The sequence below is a fragment of the Scardinius erythrophthalmus genome, assembly GCF_964197995.2.
Source record: "Scardinius erythrophthalmus genome assembly, chromosome: 1".
Lineage (NCBI taxonomy): Eukaryota > Metazoa > Chordata > Actinopteri > Cypriniformes > Leuciscidae > Scardinius > Scardinius erythrophthalmus.
In genome coordinates this window covers 39904385-39925019 of record NC_138221.1, presented here as the reverse complement: position 1 = coordinate 39925019, position 20635 = coordinate 39904385, and the positions used below count along the sequence as shown (strand labels likewise).

The following is a 20635-nucleotide window of genomic DNA, read 5'->3' as shown; positions in this document are numbered from 1 at the left end:
ACACTCCCTTCCTTCTTATCACTTTGGAAAATGTGTGGATTGCCAAGGACGGGATGGCAACATAAGCCTTTTTGTTTAACCAGCAATGATAAAAAGAAAGACTGTGAACACTCCAAGTCCCAACAGATAAAATTTAGCCATGCCAAGACTCGGTGTCAACTAGCATGCAAAATGTACCAAAACAAAACAGCTTTGTTCTAGTCACATTTATGCATTTCTAATTAGCATAAACCTTTTTATTTTCTCCTCAAAGCACCTATAATCAACAAATAAAAAGAATAGATTTACAAGAGGGATAGAGAGGATTCATGATCAGAACATCATGTAATGAGAATATCTTGGGTCCTGCAGGTCTAATCTCTAATCTTCTGAATGTTCTACACACTTCATTCAAACATTATCGAAAGTTTCCACTTATATGTCATTTACTGTGTCGATAGAAGAGGGCAAAAGTTCTAGAGCTGTATAGCCTACCGTATTGTTAACGTATTTCGAAATGGTCATAAAGACAAATGGGGTCTGTGTAATGAAGAGGGCTTGAACTCTAATCTGTAGGAATGCAAAGTCATTCAGTGTTGAGATTATCAGTATAGTCAGTAGCAATGGCACAGACAGGGATATACCACACATTTTCCCATGTTGTTTTTACTGACAGAGCACCTAATATTTTTTAAATGTTTTATTACAAAATGTCTTCTGCTTTTAAATGTTTGCCATTTTCAAATAAGGCTGTTATTACTATGAAATTATTAGATTGAAATTTGAAATTTACACAACAATCATGTGCTAAAAATATAAATGTTTTTCCTTTGTGTTATTCACCTACAGATGACAAATGTCACAATGATGCCTGTTTACATGGATCCGCGAAAACGACTAAAAACGCTGTATTGCTGCCAGGCCAGTAGATGGCGGACACTAGTAGTACAGTAGTACACTACGGACCTATAGGCTGAACGTGTAATATGCATGCATATGACCTCACAGTTTTATAGTTTACACAGAGACAATAACAGTATAATTTTCAAAAACTTGCACGCTGAAACCCCGTTTTCAAAAGTTTGCGTTTTCAGGCCCCCAAAATGCTGCCGTTGTAAATGAAAGGCCAAAACGCATAAAACGTTTAGCATTTTTAGTTGAAAACAGTGTTGTGTAAATGCTAAAAAATTATTGTTGGAAATGCTGTTCAGAAGCTATTAGAAAAAAGTAACAAGCTTTTAGAACAAACTTAAAATTAAGATTCGGAATCACTTTTGTTGGACTCGCAGGTTAGTAGGTTAATTCAATGCTGGTTATATTGGATTAAGGAAGCAGATTAAATTCAGGCTTTACAGCTTTATTGACCTTTTACTGGCTTAAAATGCTAGAATTTTAGGTCAAGCATGATGATTATACACAAGTAGTATACAGAAGCTCATTTTGCCCTAGCCTGTATGTTTCGAGAGATCTCCATTATGTACTTATGAAAATGTGAGGGAATGATTTCAAACAAGTATTATGATAAGCAAGCAAATCATCAAGAGAGGAAGGCAGATAGCCGGCCACCATCGTTCCAAGAATGGTTACAGAACATGGGAAGTTCGCAGCATATGAAAATGTTTTATTGTCTAGTTAAAAGAATAGATGTTTACATGAGGAAAGGGTAGATTTTATAGTAGGCACTGAAGCGTGACCTTTCGGCGAGACTCAATGACAAGAGCATTACTTATTGGAGGACATTTTCAAATGACCCTTTTATTTGAGCAAAACATGTATTCATTTGGCACATGTGTGAATTTTATCATATAAAATATAATATAAAATCATTGAAACTTTTTTTAAAGAATCCTTGTTTTAATTAACATTTTGTACAGATTGTTCTCTTTGTCATCCATCATTTGAGATTAATGGCATATAGTACAGTAGTAAGAAGTTGACAACTTCCAAACATAAAAGCTTTACTAATTAAGTAACAAATGACTTCCTACCCACTGCGTGTATTTTACAAACCATGTGGGAGTCTGTTGTTACCGGTTATTGACATAACAAGAAGTAAAATGTGGAAATAGGAACTAAAATAATATAGCCTATTAAATGCGTATAAAGCAGTAAATGGAAGTTCCCTGAAATGTATCACATACCAGCGCTGTCATTATTCTTTTATGGTGCTTATTGTCTCATATGCTCTCAATAGTAGACAGTGTGACCAACATCTGAGGCATTGTTTTGATGTCTTTTCCTCAAGGTGTTCTAAACCATCAGTAATCGTGAGAGTGGTAGATCTGCAAGATTACCATGTTTCAATATGCTTGTTCCTAAGAGACATGGGACAGAAGTTTAATGTGTGGCCAGTAATTCATCAAAAGGACAGGACAACTGCAGTAAATCTTTGGACCTTTAATTAAAGCAGAAAAAAAACAGTTCTTAAGGTTATGGAAAACTTGACATGCTTACAGCTGCAATATTGATTACAATTTGGACACCCTACAAGAACCTAAATCAAGGACGATTTTAGTACAATAAGTTATTTTCTCTTTTCTACGAAAAGAGGAAAACTTGACATGCTTACAGCTGCAATATTGATTACAATTTGGACACCCTACAAGAACCTAAATCAAGGACGATTTTAGTACAATAAGTTATTTTCTCTTTTCTACGATAGTCTCACAAACCAGATCAAATAGCTTTGGTTTCATGTACTAAATGAAATACGTTATTGGTCCCACTTTATATTAAGTAGCTTTAAGTACTATGTACTTACATCGAAAAATGTACAACTGTGTAATTACAAATTTAATTACATAAATGAATTACAGCTGTAATTACATGCAGGTATTTTCAAACTATGCATGTAAAGTACAATGTAAAAACATGCATGTACACAATAAGTCCATTGTATCAAATTATTAATTTCAATGTAATTACATAGTACTTAAAGCCACTTAATATAAAGTGGGACCATGTTATTAGTATGGTAATTACTGAGTAATAGGGTACACAGTAAAAAATAAATAAATAAATCAAATAAAATGCGATATGATATGATAAATGTAAATACAAATTTAAGCTTCATTTATTTTTAAGCTTTTGGGGTGAAGCTGAAGGTTGTTTTTGTTTCTGAATATAAAGTAATAAAAGAAAAACAACTTTCCTTTGTCAATATGCATCTGAGTTCAGATCCAGTGGAAAGTCTGTTCCGACAGGGGAACCAGGAAGAGAAATTACTGTATTTTTACAGTAAAAATATCACTTCTTCCTTACTGCTCTGTTTTGAATCAGAATAACAAACAATTAACAAATGAGCAGCCTATCAACACTTTTCTTGAAATATAACGTCGATTTAGAAACTTTGTTTTAAAGCATCCTCATACAGCTGATAGAGACTGTACCCCGCCTCTGTGATGCCAAACTAAGGGTGCAATATCTTAAACACCACGATGAGTTAAAAGTGTTGACTTATTCTATTATTAAAAAGACCGAAATGCTGAAATGAAATAAAAGCACAAGGAAGTGAGTATGAGCAGCCCTGTCATGACTTAATACAGTCAAGCAAAAGCCTCAAAGTAGACCAGGGATTTGCTCCAAATTACATCAAAGCTATCACAAAATGGGAAAATGTGCATAAAAACGAATGGATCAAATGAATTTGAACTCTCACATCACACCACCTAAACCACAGCCTAGACTTGCAGGCTCATGCAGTCAGTAGATGCTTGGCTGAAATTCATGATGGTTCCCTCCGACCAGAACAACTCTCTGTTTGATCAGGTGTGCTCAGCACAGAATACACCTTTATGGCTTTATGACATGCAGGTTGCCATGGGGATAAAGGCCACTTGGTCCTTCACTGTAAATCTTTCTTAGAAAGCTGCTCATTGGGCCTCTTCGCTTATTGGGACTGCTGTGAATTTAGAAACTTACAACTTGTCTGATAAGATGAGAGTGCTTAAGTCATTTTTAAGAGTTCATTTTAATAGCGGAGTTACAGTGGCCTATCTAATGTGTGACGTGAATGACTGCAAGCAAACAGTGCTTGGACTTTAAACCTTTTGAGTGATTGCGTTTAATGTGTTATTACTAGGGCTGTCAAGCGATTGCATTTTTTAAATCGAATTAATTACACGATGTGCAGATTAATTGATCGAAATAATCACAAATTAATCACATTAAATTGGCTGACATCAAGGGCCATGATTTTTTTTTTTTTTTTCAAAAGCTGCATCTTATTTGGTATTTAGATATATTTACAGACCAAAACAGTTTGGTTACCAACATTCTTCAAAATATTCTTTTATATTCCGCAAAAGAAAGAACGTCATACCGTTTTGAAACGGTGAGTAAATGTAAATAAACAGAATTAAATTTTTGGCCAAACCATCCCCAAAATTTGATTTAAAAAAAATATGAAGTGGTGCTCTAAATAAGAAACTAAAATTTCCAGTAGGTGATGGAAAATGTATAATGGAGTCATTCATCAATTCGATTAGTTCAAATGTCAAGTAAATGTCTCTCTTTATGAATGGGCCGTTGAATCATTGGATCACCTGATTGATTGATTCGCTCAAAACGCAGATTCATTCAGAAACTAAACGCTGATGTGTGTTGCTCAGTTCTGCACTGGCAAAATTGAGACAATAACAAAAAAGACCGTATTGTGTCTAAAATATAACAATATTAACTTATTTTTTGAACTGTAAAATCATCATCACATTCGCACTCAAGTCAAGTCAAGTCATCTTCATTTATATAGCGCTTTTAACAATATTGTTTCAAAGCAGATTTACAGAGATAAATGTATAATTTATGGTAACAGAGATTGTTTTGGCTTTATAGCGGTTCAAGTTATTTTCCAGCTAAAGTTAGTTATGATTGATTCGCTTCCGTCGCAACGATCATTTGTTATTAAATTAGGGGCCGCTAAGACGACAATTCTCTCTACATAGACTTTAAATGCGAACCTGTGAGAAACGCTGATGGCGTTCACATGCTCTATTTGCTCTATCTACATGCTCACGTTCCGTGTAATAGAATCGCCAATAACTAGGGCACAATCATTCTCAGTGGGTGTTTCACTGAGCAGGGCAAATCGATTTGTTATGGTAATCGGAACAGAAGAGTGTTTTTTTTGATCCGCGACTAGAGCGATCCCTCACTGTCACCCATTTGCCCGGCTGCGCAGGCACTAATTCAGCTGGAACCGCATCATGTAAAGAGTTCACTATGCTAGGTGCATCCAAAATAGTATCTAAAGCTCTAGCACTCTTACTATCCTCAATAAAAGTTTGGATGCGTGTTTCTAGTTCTGAAATCTTCTCTGTCAGCCTAACTGTCTCACTCCTGCTATCAGGATAAATACAGATATAAATATGAGACAAAAACTGAATTTAAGGTCATTTTGATTGCATTATATATGCTGCATCACGCAGAGCACTGTCCTGCTTCATGTTCGTCACTAATCAATTGAATGAAAAATAAGATGAACTTCGTCTGAGGTGTTAAGTTGGCAGCCCTAGTTATAATAACACTAAATGGGACAATATCAGTTCTCAAATCAAAATCATTAGGCCTACAGATTCAAAGACATTAAGACATGGATGTATGAAAATGAGTATTATTATGCCTGACGAAATGTAAAAAATAAAATAAAAGGTAAAAACCTATCCCCGCCTAACATATTTTTCATAAATTCAAACATGGGAAGTCAAGCGTATTTTTCATGCATTCAAATGTCTTAACTACTCAAACAAAATGAACAAAGCATCTATTGATAATGAAGCTGAATTTATTACCCTGAAACAAACAGGGCCAAAAATATTTCCGTTGACTCTAATTGAAATCTAATTAAATTCAAATCTAATCTAATTACAACTTCCTTGATGTTGTGAGATATGAGTTAATGCTTAAACTTGACATTGACTTGAAATGTTTGATCACCATTTAGCTCCCCACAAAAAAAGCCAAAATCAACAAAAATGTGAAAGGATAGTGATCTAATGTTTCATCAACTCTTTTAAAATCATGTAATGCTATAGGACACAATTTATAAAGGTATTCAGATGGAAACTCTATAATTTCTTATCAAGCAAATAGTGATATCAAAAAATCTCATCTGCAAAACCATATTAGACAAATTCATACTAATGCCAGTTCAAACTTTGATGTAACCAGACTAATGCACTAATGAACGTACACAACAATATCTAGAACTTGAAAGATGGCATTTTATTGTGTAGTTCTAGATGTTGTTTTAATCATAGACTGTAAAAAAAAAAAAAAAAAAAAAGGTTTGATCTGGTTACATCAAAGTTTAAATTACTACCATATTGTAACGTTTGGGGTCGGTGTAGGATTTTCATTGTAGGATGCAAAATTGTGAAATAACTCTTCAGAAATGTATTCCTTTGATGTCAAAGCTGTATTTTCAGCATCATTACTCAGTCTTTAGTGTCACATGATCCTTCAGAAAATAGTATGATGATTTGCTGCTCAATAAACATTTCTTATTATCAATGTTAAACAGTTGTGCTGCTTAATATTTTTGTGGAAACTTTTATTTGAGATCTTTTGTAACTGTCTTTGCAGTCATTTTTGGTCAATTTTGAATAAAAGTATTAAATGTATAAATGCAGGGTAGTGTACATATAACCTAAAAATAACTTGATTTATTGACTTGATTATATATATATATATATATAGGCACAGAAAGCATCATCATACAGTGCTGGGCAAAGAGCTATAAAAAGACCTGAAACGCACAATCCACACTCCACCCTGATACAAACATTACCTCATAGTACAAGCGATGAGATACCAAGGGTAAAAAAAGATACTTTTAGCATTTATTGCTTGATTACAGAAAGTAAAGTAAATAAGTTATTAGAGGCTACTTGCTGCGATTGTCACTCTGGTAAGTACCTTGCTTTATGGTCAACATGATGAAAGAACAAGACTCAAGATTAGATTCAAATTCACCTCTACTTTTGCATCAGCAAAAAGCCCATTTACGCAAGTCCTTCAACTATCTGTTGAGCTAATAAAATACGCGTTTATCAAACAAGATACAGTATGCAAAATGTCCATGTATGACATGCCACAATGGAAATAAATTCATACGTCCAAACACACTGATATCAGCATTTTTATTGTTTTTCCTAATCAATAATAAAGTCAGAATGGACAGGTATAGCCCTGTGTATCAGATCACAAGAATCTGTAATAAAATAAGACAGGAGAGAAAAAGATAATTAGCTACAAATTTGGCATGGTGACAAAAAGGGGGCGAAAAAAAAAAAAAGTTTCAAAAATTTACATGCAAAAAAAAAAAAAAAAAATCATCAAGAGAGAGGAAAATAATGTAGTGTTATTAACTGTGTGTAAACAAAATAAATATTTTCAGGAATATACAGCAAGGAGACCCACCCCCCCAAAAAAAAAAAAAATGTCAAGAGAACTTTATGGTGGCAACCACTGACAGATTGATGGCTGGCATTATTCAAGCCACATATGATCTCAATCGAGGCTTAACAGTGTCTGAGGGGGCTTTACACATTGAACCAGAAATCATCAAATTTCAACTGTGCTCCACAGCAAATCATAAAACAAAAAAATGAACATTACTGCAGGGCATGGGATGACTTCAAAACACAAGTAGGCTGATAGGCTGTGCACAATCTGCATGTGATGCATAAACTTTGATTTGAATTCATAGCATCTTTGGATCTCCTGTCCTTACAGTTATTGAAACAATACAAAGTGAGCAACTTCAAGAACCTTTTGCGTTAAGAATTACACAGTACGCACGCTCCAGACATCAGTGCCTTTGCCATTAGGCTTTGTTTTCAGAAAATTGTCTCCCACGAGGAAAAAAGCAATTGCGTAATGAAAACAAAAAATGATGGTGAGGGGACTATTTGAGGTGTTTCTTAGCGGTAGCCACGTCAGTCATGCTACATAAAGTCAATCTTTGATATCCCTGCTTCGGTCACCAGTGATAAGAGGTATAAAATCATCAGCTTTAATGATTTCATTTTAGTCAAGTCACCACACTCATCAATGTTATTATTACTACAATGTGAACGGAGTACCTCGACATTTCTAAACAAGTCCTAGTGGTCTGTTTGTGTTCCCCAAGAGACGGGCGCCTGTCAAACAATCTTCCATGTGGTTCTGTCCTTTTAGGTATTGGTAGGTACAAAAGGAGTAAAACACATGAAAGGAAGAACAACATTAGATGACAGTAATTCAAGGACAGTGTAACAGCAGCCAACAGCGCTGATGGAAGACACGATTATTGATCGTAAAAAAAAAAAAAAATACAATAATACTTGTACAGTACAAAATCAAATGTATAAAAATGTAGTTCAAGGTAATACTTTGCCCTGCATGCACACTGCAATAAGTTGGCTGAATTCCTTTTGGACTGTAAGTCAGTATATTTAGGACCTATGCTATATAAATTACTAAGAGCAGGACATTTTACAAGTTGCCTCTGGTAAAAGGCCTGAAAAAAAAAAAAAAAACACACGGTAATCGGTACAACAGGGGCCATTTCAACACATAGCACATTTTCCAAACCAATACTTTTGAAAGAAAAAAGAAAAAAAGAATGGACAAAAAAAAAATCCCCCTCTATAACCTGCCCTACATCCATTAGAATCTGGGAATAAAAGACAAAAAAAAGACACCCTATGCTCCCACCCGAGGAAAGCCCACCCTTAATTCCAGCAAACACGTCCCATTGAAACTAAAGTTTTCCATCAGAAAGACCTTATCACTGGTCTTTTTGACAACCTACACTTACTAAAATAACAGCCGCCCCTTTTCTGTCTACTGCCCCCTTTTAAAAACAGCATGTCAGTTGCACAGCTCACATACTGTGTGTGATCATCAGCCTGGGTAGTTTCATTGACCATGTAAAATAAACAGGTTAAAAAAGTGCTAGATGGGATTCTTTCTGACAAAGAAGGTAAAGCAGGAGGGGACAGAGGGAGAAAGGGATGAGCAAGCCAGACAGGCACAGAAAAATCCCATGATCTGGCCTGTGCCAAGAGGCACTTACACGCTCGCATGCAGCGCCCTCTAGTGTATAGCCCTTGGCTTCGCAATCCAAGGGAAAAAAGAGGGACAGAATGAAGGGGCTGTTGTGTGCTGTCAGTCACAGGCCTCCCTTCACAAACTCAATCCCTCTTTATCTCCCTCCAAGTCACCTGACAGTCTCAAGAAAGAGTATATGTTATTTTACATACAGATATTCTTATAAATATATATTCATATATATATGGCCCTTACTGAAAGAGAATGTGAGCGTTTCACATTGAGATAAAAGTACCATAATCTCTATACAGCTAAGTGGAAAGTGGTGTCAGTGTAATTTAGCAGGCAGCGCTTCCGTCTTCTACTTGTCGCACTCATTCAGAAGAATAAAAAAAAAAATCTCCTGAAAAAGCTCTTTGTATTTGCAAAACGTCAATGAATGCTTGCTACCCCCTCTTATAGATTTGCCGTCCACACATTTTCCTGAGTAATACTTGAATCATTGTAACAGACGATTTCAGTTCTGGGTGACTCCCTGCCATTGCAATTTCGTAGTTATTTTTACATGCTTGTGAAGTCAATTACTAAAATGTGAGTGACTTTTGGAAAAAGTAAACAACTATTTTCACTTTTTTTTTTTCATCTATTGATTAACAGACTAGAACTAAAAGTATGCTGAGAATAAAAAAAAAGCGGGGAGGGAGGGAGACAATGGTGGAAAATGCATCACAGGCCAAAGGAGAGAGAAACTGAACATAATGGCAGTAAGAAAAACATTACTTAAAAGCATTACAATTTCATTAAAGTAGGAGAACTAAATAACAACAATAATAACAATATTAATAATAACAATAATAATAACAACAACAACAATAATAATACAAAATAAAGACAGCATGACAAAATCAAAATAGGGAACCTCCATCTGAGCATCTAGGCACAGGAGCCCATTCACCTGTAGCTTTGGCTTGTTGGGGTTTTGGAGCCACTGCTGACTGGGTCGCTGGCATCAGCCAAGAGACTGCTATACCCTGAGAATTCGGAGACTGATGTCTGTAAGCGGTGATTTACCTCTCCCCCCGAGTCACTGCTGAAGGCCAGGGGCACTCGACCCCCTTTAAACTGTGCCCCGAAAGCCTGGGCAAAGTTTTCAATCTGATAAGAAGCCTTGGCTGGGTCCAGGGTGGCCAGGTCCTGGGAAGAAGCCAGAGTGAATCCTCCAGTGGTGGCTGCGGCTCCATTTTTCGGCCCTTGCGGTTCTTTTGGACCGCCCAGGTCGGGAGGCTGAGGTGCGATCTGGTAGGCGTTGGTGTTGGGGGTGTGTGGAGGCGGCGGAGGGGGGGTGTGCTGCTTGTCCAGCTGTTCGGTGAGCTCCTGGGAAGGTGTGAGCTGCTGGGTGTGCGCAGACTGCTCCAGGCTGCTCATGTGGAAGCCCGTTGGAGGAGATGAGCCCTCTAGGAGACCAAAGTGAGACTTTGGCACAGACGAAAGGGAGGGCGAAGATGAGACTGGTTGTGAGAACGAGTACTCGAGAGGTGAGGAAGTATACACATGCTTGTCTGACAAAAGTGGGCTAGGCCCAGGAAATGGTCCTGTGGTAGTCACGGCAGAACCATGACTGGGACCCAATGGGAAGTTTAAGTTGTGACTGGTTCGCTCTAGTGCCTGAAGAAGAAAACGCGAGTACTCGTGCATGATTACGGCTTTGTCGCCACTGTTGGGACTTGACGGGGAGCCCTCGGGTCCCAATGGGTCTGCGGCATCCGTGCCGGCCGGCTGGAGCTCCACGTGATGGGGATCGGTGAGGTCAAAAGCCACGTCATGCTTGTGAGCATAGTGATCCAACAAGCTCTGGAGAACCTCATCTGGGATTCCAGACTTGTCCTGCTTTATATCTCCCAGAGGGGACGAGTCCAGAAGACCTAGCGAGGCGTCGCCATCTAGAACCCCAGAAACGACACCATGAATGACCGTCGGTTGCGACTGCAGATGACTGATGCCTACGTCATACTCTGAAGTTCCGGAACCCGCATTGCCATTGTTTGTCACATTGAGGTATCGCCTCTTCTTCAAAAACTGCATGGCATCGTCATAGTTACTGCTGCTGTGACCAACTTTGGCCCCTGGACCTGGAAGAAGTCCAAGGCCTTCCAAGCCTCCTCCCGCAGGCAACTCCATGCCTCCTGATTTGGACTGATCCATGTGGTGAGCATTCTTCTCCTGGGACTTCCTGTTCCCCTTCTTGAAGGCCATCTTGGGAGCCCGGCCATGTTCGCCATGCATACTGGGGCCCGGCTGGACTGAAGATGACGTTGTTGAGACCCCGTGGTTCGCAGCTGAGCTGAAGTCATGCACCCCGTAACCATCCGCCCCCTGGCTATGCGTCACCCCCAACGGCCCGGATGACTTCTTACGTTTGCGTTCACTCCCCTCACCAGCGTTTTTTGACTTGCCCCGTTTGCGGCCAGGCGTGGCCGCATTTCCCTGAGAGATTCCGTAGCTGCCGTGTTCTCCGTCACCTGCTGCGCCCAACTCGTGCTCCGCTCCATCCATACCCTTTTTTATGGCATCTCCACACGTCCGCTTGTGCTTCAGCAACCGGTCCGTTCTGGAAAAATACTAAAGAAGGAACAACAGTATAAGAAGACAATACAGGCAAAGAGAACTGGCTGAAACTGCATGAAACTCACCTGTTGGCAGGTGTCACACTTGTATGGCTTTTCTCCACTATGAGTTCTCTTGTGTCTTTCCATGTGATACTTCTGAATAAAACGCATGTTGCACTGATCACAGCTGAATGGCTTCTCTCCTGAAAACCATAAAAGCAAGAATAAAAAAAAATAAGTTGCAGATCAAACAGGCTTTGAATAATTTGCAACAAAAACAGAACCTGCTATGAGGCGTGATAAACATGTTGCAAACAAAGACAGAAATAGGGAAATGAAAGCTGAAGTTTGTGCAAATTTGAGGAACTTACCACTGTGGATCTTCTCGTGTCTCTGTAAGAGGTATTTCTGAATGAAGCTCATGTTACACTGAGTGCAGCGGAAAGGCCTCTCACCTGTAAAGGAAATAGAGTCAAGCATTGACCTTGTTTGCAATGACTAGAGACACGACATGATGTTTTTTTAAAGTGACCAGTAGCCCCCCAAAGTATTCTGTACTGGCATCAATGTGCATATGAGTAGAAATAATTACAGCAGGTGCAAACTGAATCAATTACTTCAGAAAGCCATTTGATGGGCAGAACTAAAGAGTAAATCAGCAAACCAAAAATAGCATTTTCAATGAAATATTTGTAGCAATAAGCTTGTTGAAAATTGAAGCGCCCTGTTTGGGTGCTATTAAAGCAGTAGTTCTCGACCTTTGTGACTCCAAGGTTCCCCTTTGTTCATGACAATACTCAAAGGTTCCCCTATCTAGGCAGGTTCTTGTTTTAATAAAAATAATCTCCAAAATATGATGATGGAAACAAATTTAATGTCTCTCACATTTTGTTAGAAGCTATTCTAGCAGTTACCGAAGTCACTTTGCAGTACATTTCAGCCAAATTATTAAAAGCCATTATTTTAATGCCAAACAAATTAAAAATATTTTCTAAACAAATGTAAAAAAATTCTATATTTTGGCTATTCTGCAAACCTTTTTCCTTAAATAATTTAAAATATTTAATAATTAACCCAAACAAAGAACCGTCGTCTTTGTGTGATAAATGTCTTTTGTGAACTTAACCAAATATTTTAGAATGCAAGTGCTTTTAATCTCTACTTAATACTGGCTGTTAATCCTTGGACCAAATTGATTGGTGATGACACTGTGTGCATGGGCCAATGTCTACTGTGTAGAACACACACTAACTTAAGCACGCTCTTGTGTGTAAGAGTAAACACATGCTGACCTGTGTGTATAAGCACATGTCTGCGTAAATGATAGGAGCTCCGGAACGCTGCATTGCAGTGCTCACATATGTGCGGTTTGGAGTTTGGAGACAAGCTCCCTCCATCTGGATCCAGCATCATTGACTGCAGACAATAAGAGAATGATCAGCATTAGACAACACTAATATTATTATATGAAGGAAAATCTTTACATTTTAAAAATAAGCACAGCTGTGAATAATAACCAAGTTGTATGTAAAAGCTTTGCATGTTCGCACCTTCGACTCTCCTCGTTTCCTCCGTGTCTTGCCCTCCAGTCCCTCTCCGTTTGACCTTCGACCTTTCCTCCCTGAGGATTCCTTTACCAGCCGTCCCGACAGCTGGAAGGAGAACAAAGATAGAATAGGATTGGGAGAGGACTAAATAAAAGACAACAAACCCCCATTCATTCACACAACATTTGTGAAACGCAAATCTGTTTTTTGTTTTGTATGCATAGGAGGTTACAGACTTGCGCTGTGTGAATGAGACACTGCATGTGTGACACTCTGTGACTTTTTTTAATGAAACAAAAGCACATACAAAAATCAGCCAAAACTCTCTAATATGCACAGAATAGATGAAAGTCTAGTTTGAATATTAAAAGTATTCCCTAATGTGCACGTGGCAGAAGGCATGGTGGTAAATCCCTTATTTACGAGCCTCTATATCTATCCCTGGAGAACAAATGCCACTTTTCTCATTTTCACAACCATTGATTGAAAAAAATCACCATGTGGATTATTGACCAGCTGCACATCTGAATATTGTCTCACACTTAGGCAGTATACAACAAGAGATCGCCAAGAAACGCACACAAAAACCCATCCTGAATGGAGATTAAAATATTAATTCCTTATTGAATATCGTTATTGTCCTTCTAAAGGCTATGGCATATTTGACAAAATAACAATGGAGAAACCTAGAGCGAGGAAGTAAAAAAACACACAAAAAAAAAACCACTTACTTTTTGAAAAATGACCTCTCTTTCAACACAAAGAGCATGAGGAAGAGCTACTTGGATAGATTAAAATCAAGCGACCAGAAAACAAAAGACAGAACAAAGACGTTGTGTGTGTTATTTCTTGGCGTGCTGCTAGAAATAATTGTGAATTAGCATGAGTCATAATTTTATTAATGTAATCATAGCTGCCTTTGGCTACTGCAGAAAGACTGAGCCAGATGCAGTGTCTCAATGCTTCAGTCCAATTTCCTTTCAGCCATCGGTGCGGATGAGATGATCAATAAGCCCTTATAATGATTAAATGGGATCATTGCCCTTACAACCCTGGAAAGGGCTTAATCACCACAGTATGAGAAGCAAAGGTGCCGTTTTGCATTTCCACATGCATGCGCGCGCACACACACACACATCTGCATGACTCTTGTTACATTTGACCTAGTCAAACCCCTCAGTCATCTACAGAAATGAGATGACATCACTGACAGGAAGGATAATTTGTACCCTACAGTATTATTATGGAATCTGCGTTAAGCTCGGCTTGGGATAGAGCTGTATGACTTCCGTGGAATCTAGATCTTTATAAATCTGGTTTAACTCAAGAGTCTGGGAAATTTAGACATTGATTTTGTTTTGTTGTTTTTAAAATTATAATATAAACAACATGGCAAAAAGCATGGTACATATGCAACCCTAAGTGTGTGTGTGTGTGTGTGTGGTGTAGTGTCTGTGTGTGTGTATATATATATATATATATATATATATATATATATATATATATATATATATATATATATATATATATATATATATATATATATATATATATATATATACCATATATGAGTCAAACCCCTCAGTCATCTCATTTCTGTGGATGACTGAGGGGTTTGACTAGGTCAAATGTAACAAGAGTCATGCAGATGTGTGTGTGTGTGTGTGTGTGTGTGTGCGCGCGCGTGCATGCATGTGGAAATGCAAAACGGCACCTTTGCTTCTCATACTGTGGTGATCTAATGGCCCTATATATATATATATATATATATATATATATATATATATATATATATATATATATATATATATATATATATATATATATATATAGGGCCATTAGATCACTGGATGCAATATGTGACTGTGAAACTCTGCTAGCAAATGTCAAAATTAAAATAACAAAAAGATCTTTAAAAAAAAAAACATTTCATAGGACCCACTTTAAATTTATAAATAGTGCTATTATTTACAAGGCAAAACATTATGAAAAATGTTATTTTATAAACTATTAAATACTCTAACAATCTCTGAAGTTTTCTTTTTATTTATTTATTTGCTTATTTAATGCCATGTTGACACCAAAGGCTGTGTGCATGTCACGAACAGAATAACTCAATATTTTATAAAAAAGGGCACTGTATGTAAATGCTATTATAATTTTAAAATTCAAAAGCCTTTTTCCTGGTGAAATGTTGTTGTTTTTTAAAGCATCCTCTAAAAACTTTCTGGTTAAAACCAGAGACAATTTATATGTTAAAACCCATCTAGTGATATTAAAAGTAGGGAAGTCCAGTAAAACATTCTTAATGGAATCCTGGAAATGACACAATGGTGGTTCTTTACCTTTTAACAAAACACGAGCTAAAAATTCTTTGAAGTAACTACCTTCTTGTCCAAATGTAACTTCAACGGAAATTCTACAGGCAGACACCGGCACACTTACGTTTCCCAGACTGAGGTCGTGCACCAGCAGGTTCTGATGGTTGCCCAGCGAGACCTCCAGCAACTCTCCTCCACTTCGTACTCCGGCTCCGGCTCCACCTCCACCCCCCGGGTAGAGAGGAAGTCTGTAATCGTGTTCAGAAACCTTCTCCTGTTTAATGCCCATGGCATGAACATAATCGCCCACACTTCCCATCATCCCTCCCATGCCACCTCCGCCACACATGCCTCCAGCACTCAGCCCTCCTCCTCCACAGTCCGGCGAGTCCCTCTCCTTCTTCAAGATCATCTCGTGGGGCTGTAGGTCAGCCATAACCGTTTGACTGGCCAGACGGGTGAAACTAGTAACAGGGGGCAGGTGGCTGAACATGAGCATGCCTGGACCGAAGCCTGGCTCCATGCCACCATTGGAGCGGAGGAACTCATTGCCAAGTTTGTCCTGGATCAGGCTCATGTTGAAGAGGCAAGGCTCAGAGTGTTATTACACCGACACTGATGCTGGAACGGGGGCGATGGGGTCTGCTTCAATGCAAGGCCACCTCACTCATCCTAAAGACATCAAAAGAGACAAAATAATGATTTGACATTTTTCACATGCATTACTACGGTCTAATGCCAACTAACCAAGTAGAAGGAATTACAGGATTCGTAAAGATACTGTAAAATTAAATTCCACAACTTTTTTTGTTTTTAAGGACTACAATCAGAGATCTCACTTATCAAGCAATATCTTTATTATTTTTCATCCCTATTGTGTAATACATTGTGTGCAAAATAAGTGATCTTGCTCACTTTTTTTTGCAATTTACAAAATAATATATATTAATAAACACTACCGTACCATTCAAATGTTTGTTTGGTAAGTTTTTTTATGTTCTTGAAATAAGCCATTTTATGCTCACCAGTCACCAGGCTGTATTATTTATTTGATCAAAAACACAGCAAAAACAGGAATACTATTATTACAATTTTACTTTTCTATTCTCATGCCTTTTTAAAATGTAATTTATTCCTGCAATGGCAAATTTTCAGCATCATTACTCCAGACTTCACTCTTCAGTTTCAAATTGATCCTTCAAAAATCATTCAGATATTCTGATTTGGTGTCCAAGAAACATTTCTTAATATTATCATTAACGTTAAAAACGCTTTATCAAAAGAACAGCATTTATTCAAAATACATATATTTTTGGTAACACTGTAAAAGTCTTATTTAAATTGAATCCTTGCTGAAAAAAAATATTTGAGTAAACATATTTAAGTATTTTCTTTCCAAAAATCTGACCCCAAACTTTTAAACAATAGCGGATATTTATAAACCATTCTGCACTCTAAATATCAGTACCAGCAATTAAAAACAAACTTATAAAAGCAGTTGTTATTGCATTTTATTTTTTAATTTTACTTAAGTTCCTAATATTTTAAAGCTACACTGCTAAGAGGATCAAATAATAAATGAAAAAAACAACAAAAGCTTCAAAAGCTGCGAAATATGCCATTGAGAACCAAATATAAGCCATGTTAGTGTTAAGACCGGAACACTCTGAATACTTTGGTTTGTAAACCGTAAAGTTCTCAGGATCCTCAAAACCGGGACACTGTGACAAATGTTTGCAAGAAAACAATAATTGTTTGAGGATTGCCAAATTGATGGAAATCTTAAAGCACTGATGCGATGTGCAGATCTTTGAGGATAATCTTAGGAATAGTTACGCCGTATGCTCTTTTGATCCAACTAGTGCTTAACCGGATTAATCACAAAGGTTTGTGGGTCAGACACAAGAGACTGCTATATCAACTGCTCAACACTGAACTATGGTTACTTGCCATTTCCTTCTTTTAACACAAAAACAACAGCCTACAGGAAACAATTTGCTTATGACTTTTGAAGAGGAGTAATGCTAAGTACTTATAAAGATCAGGAGTCACACCAACAGGGCTTCATCACAGACTCACTTTCATTTAAAACTCTGTAAAGAGTTGTGCTGCTGAGAAAAAATCAATGTTTGATCTCATGGACTATTTTATTTATCATTCTTTACTCTGTATTATAGAGTTGTTACCTGGCTAGTTTCATGACACATTATATAGGTCCAAAGCACACATAGGCTACACGACATCTCACTCCAATTCAATTTTCCCAGCCCAGAGATGATTAGGATTAACCATCAATTAATGTTTAAAGGTCATTAACTGGCGAAGATCTCATTCAAATAGCTGAACATTTTTATTTAAAAAAAATATTTTTGTCTACAGCAAAACTAGAATTGTTTGCATTTTGTGTGTGTAAATTAAACCAAGAAGCAGGACCAATTACATAAGACTAAATTTCTATTTTCAAGCTGGAGAAACCAGTATTTACACATGCACAGACATTCCTTTTAAGATGCCATATGCAAAACAAAATGGCTAGTGTTTGCTCACATGCTCTATTTTGAACGTTGAGGATTAAGATCATGTTTTAAATATAAACACAGATGTTCTGCCCTGTGAACCCGTCTAACATTGCGGATGATGGTGGATGAAGGCCTGTGGGATATTCCACCTAAACTTTTACGTCTTGAGTAAATAAAACGTGTGAGAGAGAAATATTTCTTATGAGGCCACCATTAATCTATTTTGGTGGCTATTTTATGTGTAAGCACTATCATGAGTTTGAAAACTGGGCATCCTATACAGTACACCAACTTACAGTCTGCTCTGTTTACTAAAATTGACAGATTATTACCTATGCAAATTTAACCAGCCCTAATCTACTGTACATTGCGTGTGTCTACACTGTGTCATATAAACAAACTACACATCAGTTGTGGTAAACAGAAGCTCTAGCATGTTTGCTTGACACGCAAGAACCAATGAAGTCCATTCTCATGTGTTACGCAGCACGTTTGAGCTTCAGCAAGAACCAATGAGGTTCATTCCCGTGTGTTACGTAGCTCATTTGACCAATGAGATTTGTTTTCGAACATCAAGAAGGTTAGGTTGAGCTTCGGCTTATGTTCACTAATCAATGTTTATGTGTGAATAAAAGCCTAAATTCAATCTGTTCGTGTGATCATGTCTCCAGACAATTTTGGACTAAACTGCTCAATTCATATGGATTAGTTTTACAATCTCTTTATTAACTTTTTGAAGCGTCAAAGTGGTAGTTGCGTAGCTTTCAATGGAGGGAGAGAAAACTCTCAGATTTCAAAGATGAAAAAGTCTTAGGGGTTTGGAACGATGACAGTAATTAGACATCATTTTCATTTTTTGGGTGAACTAATCCTTTAAGCACACAAACAAAGTAATGACAGTGAGTCAGAATGATGATTCAGAAACCGCTCTAACGGATCTAGTGAGTTCATTCACTGAAAGATTTATCATATATAAACCGATAACATGCGAGTCTTGCTTTATTTTGTGGTAAATAATAAATCTCATTAACTCTGACTCGCACCTCTGGTAAAACATGAACAGTAAAAGATAGGCTCTCATTAATTTACAGTGGTTTACAATGGTAAAAGAAAGAGTATTTTGCAGAAATGTAACTGGTAAATTTTGTGAGCAATGTAGATTGGTATCCACGTCTGTCTCAATGCATGTGTGCACATGTTTGCCGAGGGTACATGATGTTTCCGGGAAGTCAATGGCCAATTGCTCTTTGGATTCATGCGACATCCGATGATTCATACTATTCGTTTCCCCTTAAAGAGCTGTTGGATTGGATCTGAACCAGATGCCCTGCATTAGTCAGAACCACTCCATCCATGTCACTTCACAGTCAAGACAAAGATGAAGTCTAACTACAAGGATCAATAGGAGCCCAAATATGTGGTCCCACTGTGTGTGTGTGTGTAATATATATATATATATATATATATATATATATATATATATATATATATATATATATATATATATATATACGAATTATAAACGAATAGGAATTATAAAACGTGTACACAATGAGCGCATTGCATAAAATTGCTTCAAATGTTATTAGGCTATATATAGTAGTTAAAGACATTTAATATAAAGTGGGTTCAAACACGTTGTGAGTAATAAAGGAACACTTTGTCCCAGTAGAGGCGTCTCGTATCTCACGCAGCTCGCGTCTCTTTGTGTTGTGAGTGCGCGCAGACAGCACGCGACGCAGATGGTATGTAAATAGCTCATGCATACGTTAGCCAACTGAGCTAGCTCATCAATCAGAGACATAAATCATATATTTCACACACTCACATCAAATCGATCCTCAACTCGGGACGCAGTGGCCATATTGGAGAGAAAAGCAACATGACTCCGTGGCGCGGGACCCTGAAGTCTATACTGTGAACGTATGAGTTTAAAGTTTTTGTTTGTAAGGCATGACCGTTATGGTGGGATCCATATTAATAACTTCATGCCGACTCACAAAGGGCCTCGCCGCTAACGCGCTAGCTATCCGGCTAAGCGATGCGTAATAAATAAATTACACTGGCGAAGTGTAGGGCATGCAATGAGCAATCATATAATGACAAATATAATAAAACATACTTGCAACAATTAAGTACAAAAGCACTTTACAAAGTAAAATGTGATTTTGTTTAACACCACATGCTCAAAAAAAGAAATGAAGATATATAAAGTAGGCACAATGGTGTGGCTGTGTGAGCGACAGCGCTTACCCATAATAAACAGCACCATGCAACTCCAACGAACAATTGATGCTCCGCGTCAAGCTACGCGGCTAATATGCTAACTACACTACGAGTCGCTGCGCTTTGTTGTCTGCCCCGCTTGCGTGCACCTCTCCGGCGCATCAAACTTCACGCAAAGCTGATCTCAGGATTTCGCTTACCAGTGCATGTCCACCGTTGGCTCTCTCAGTGTATATTTCCCCCCTCGCTCGTTTCTTTTAATGTTCAGAGTCCAAACATTGTTCTCCCGCAGCTGCTGCGTTCCTCCATCTTGTCTGAGCGCGGGGAACTGTGGGTAGAGCGGACGGGTCCTGCGAGGAGACAGACGCTCTGATCCAGGGCATTGGAGCAGCGTCCGATAGTGC

The 20635-nt window shown here is 37.8% G+C and overlaps 1 protein-coding gene across 1 annotated transcript; it reads right to left on the bottom strand.

The window, feature by feature from the left end:
• Positions 1-9652: 9652 nt before the first annotated feature.
• On the bottom strand, positions 9653-20635 carry znf281a (zinc finger protein 281a). The gene is made up of 7 exons (XM_081366707.1): positions 20432-20635; positions 15611-16158; positions 13169-13270; positions 12911-13034; positions 11990-12073; positions 11703-11821; positions 9653-11631 (listed from the first exon to the last, which is right to left on the bottom strand). Exons 2-7 carry the CDS (start codon positions 16061-16063, stop codon positions 9964-9966), a joined length of 2550 nt encoding a protein of 849 aa, XP_081222833.1. The 5' UTR covers positions 16064-16158; positions 20432-20635; the 3' UTR covers positions 9653-9963.

Bases quoted from the DNA above. Each gene is read 5' to 3' on its own strand.
- znf281a (XM_081366707.1), bottom strand. From the start codon at position 16,063: ATGAGCCTGATCCAGGACAAACTTGGCAATGAGTTCCTCCGCTCCAAT. The intron at 13,271-15,610 runs GTAAGTGTGCCG...TTCTCCTTCCAG, and splicing joins ACGACCTCAGTCTGGGAAAC to CTGTCGGGACGGCTGGTAAA. The intron at 11,822-11,989 runs GTAAGTTCCTCA...TATGGTTTTCAG, and splicing joins ACACGAGAAGATCCACAGTG to GAGAGAAGCCATTCAGCTGT.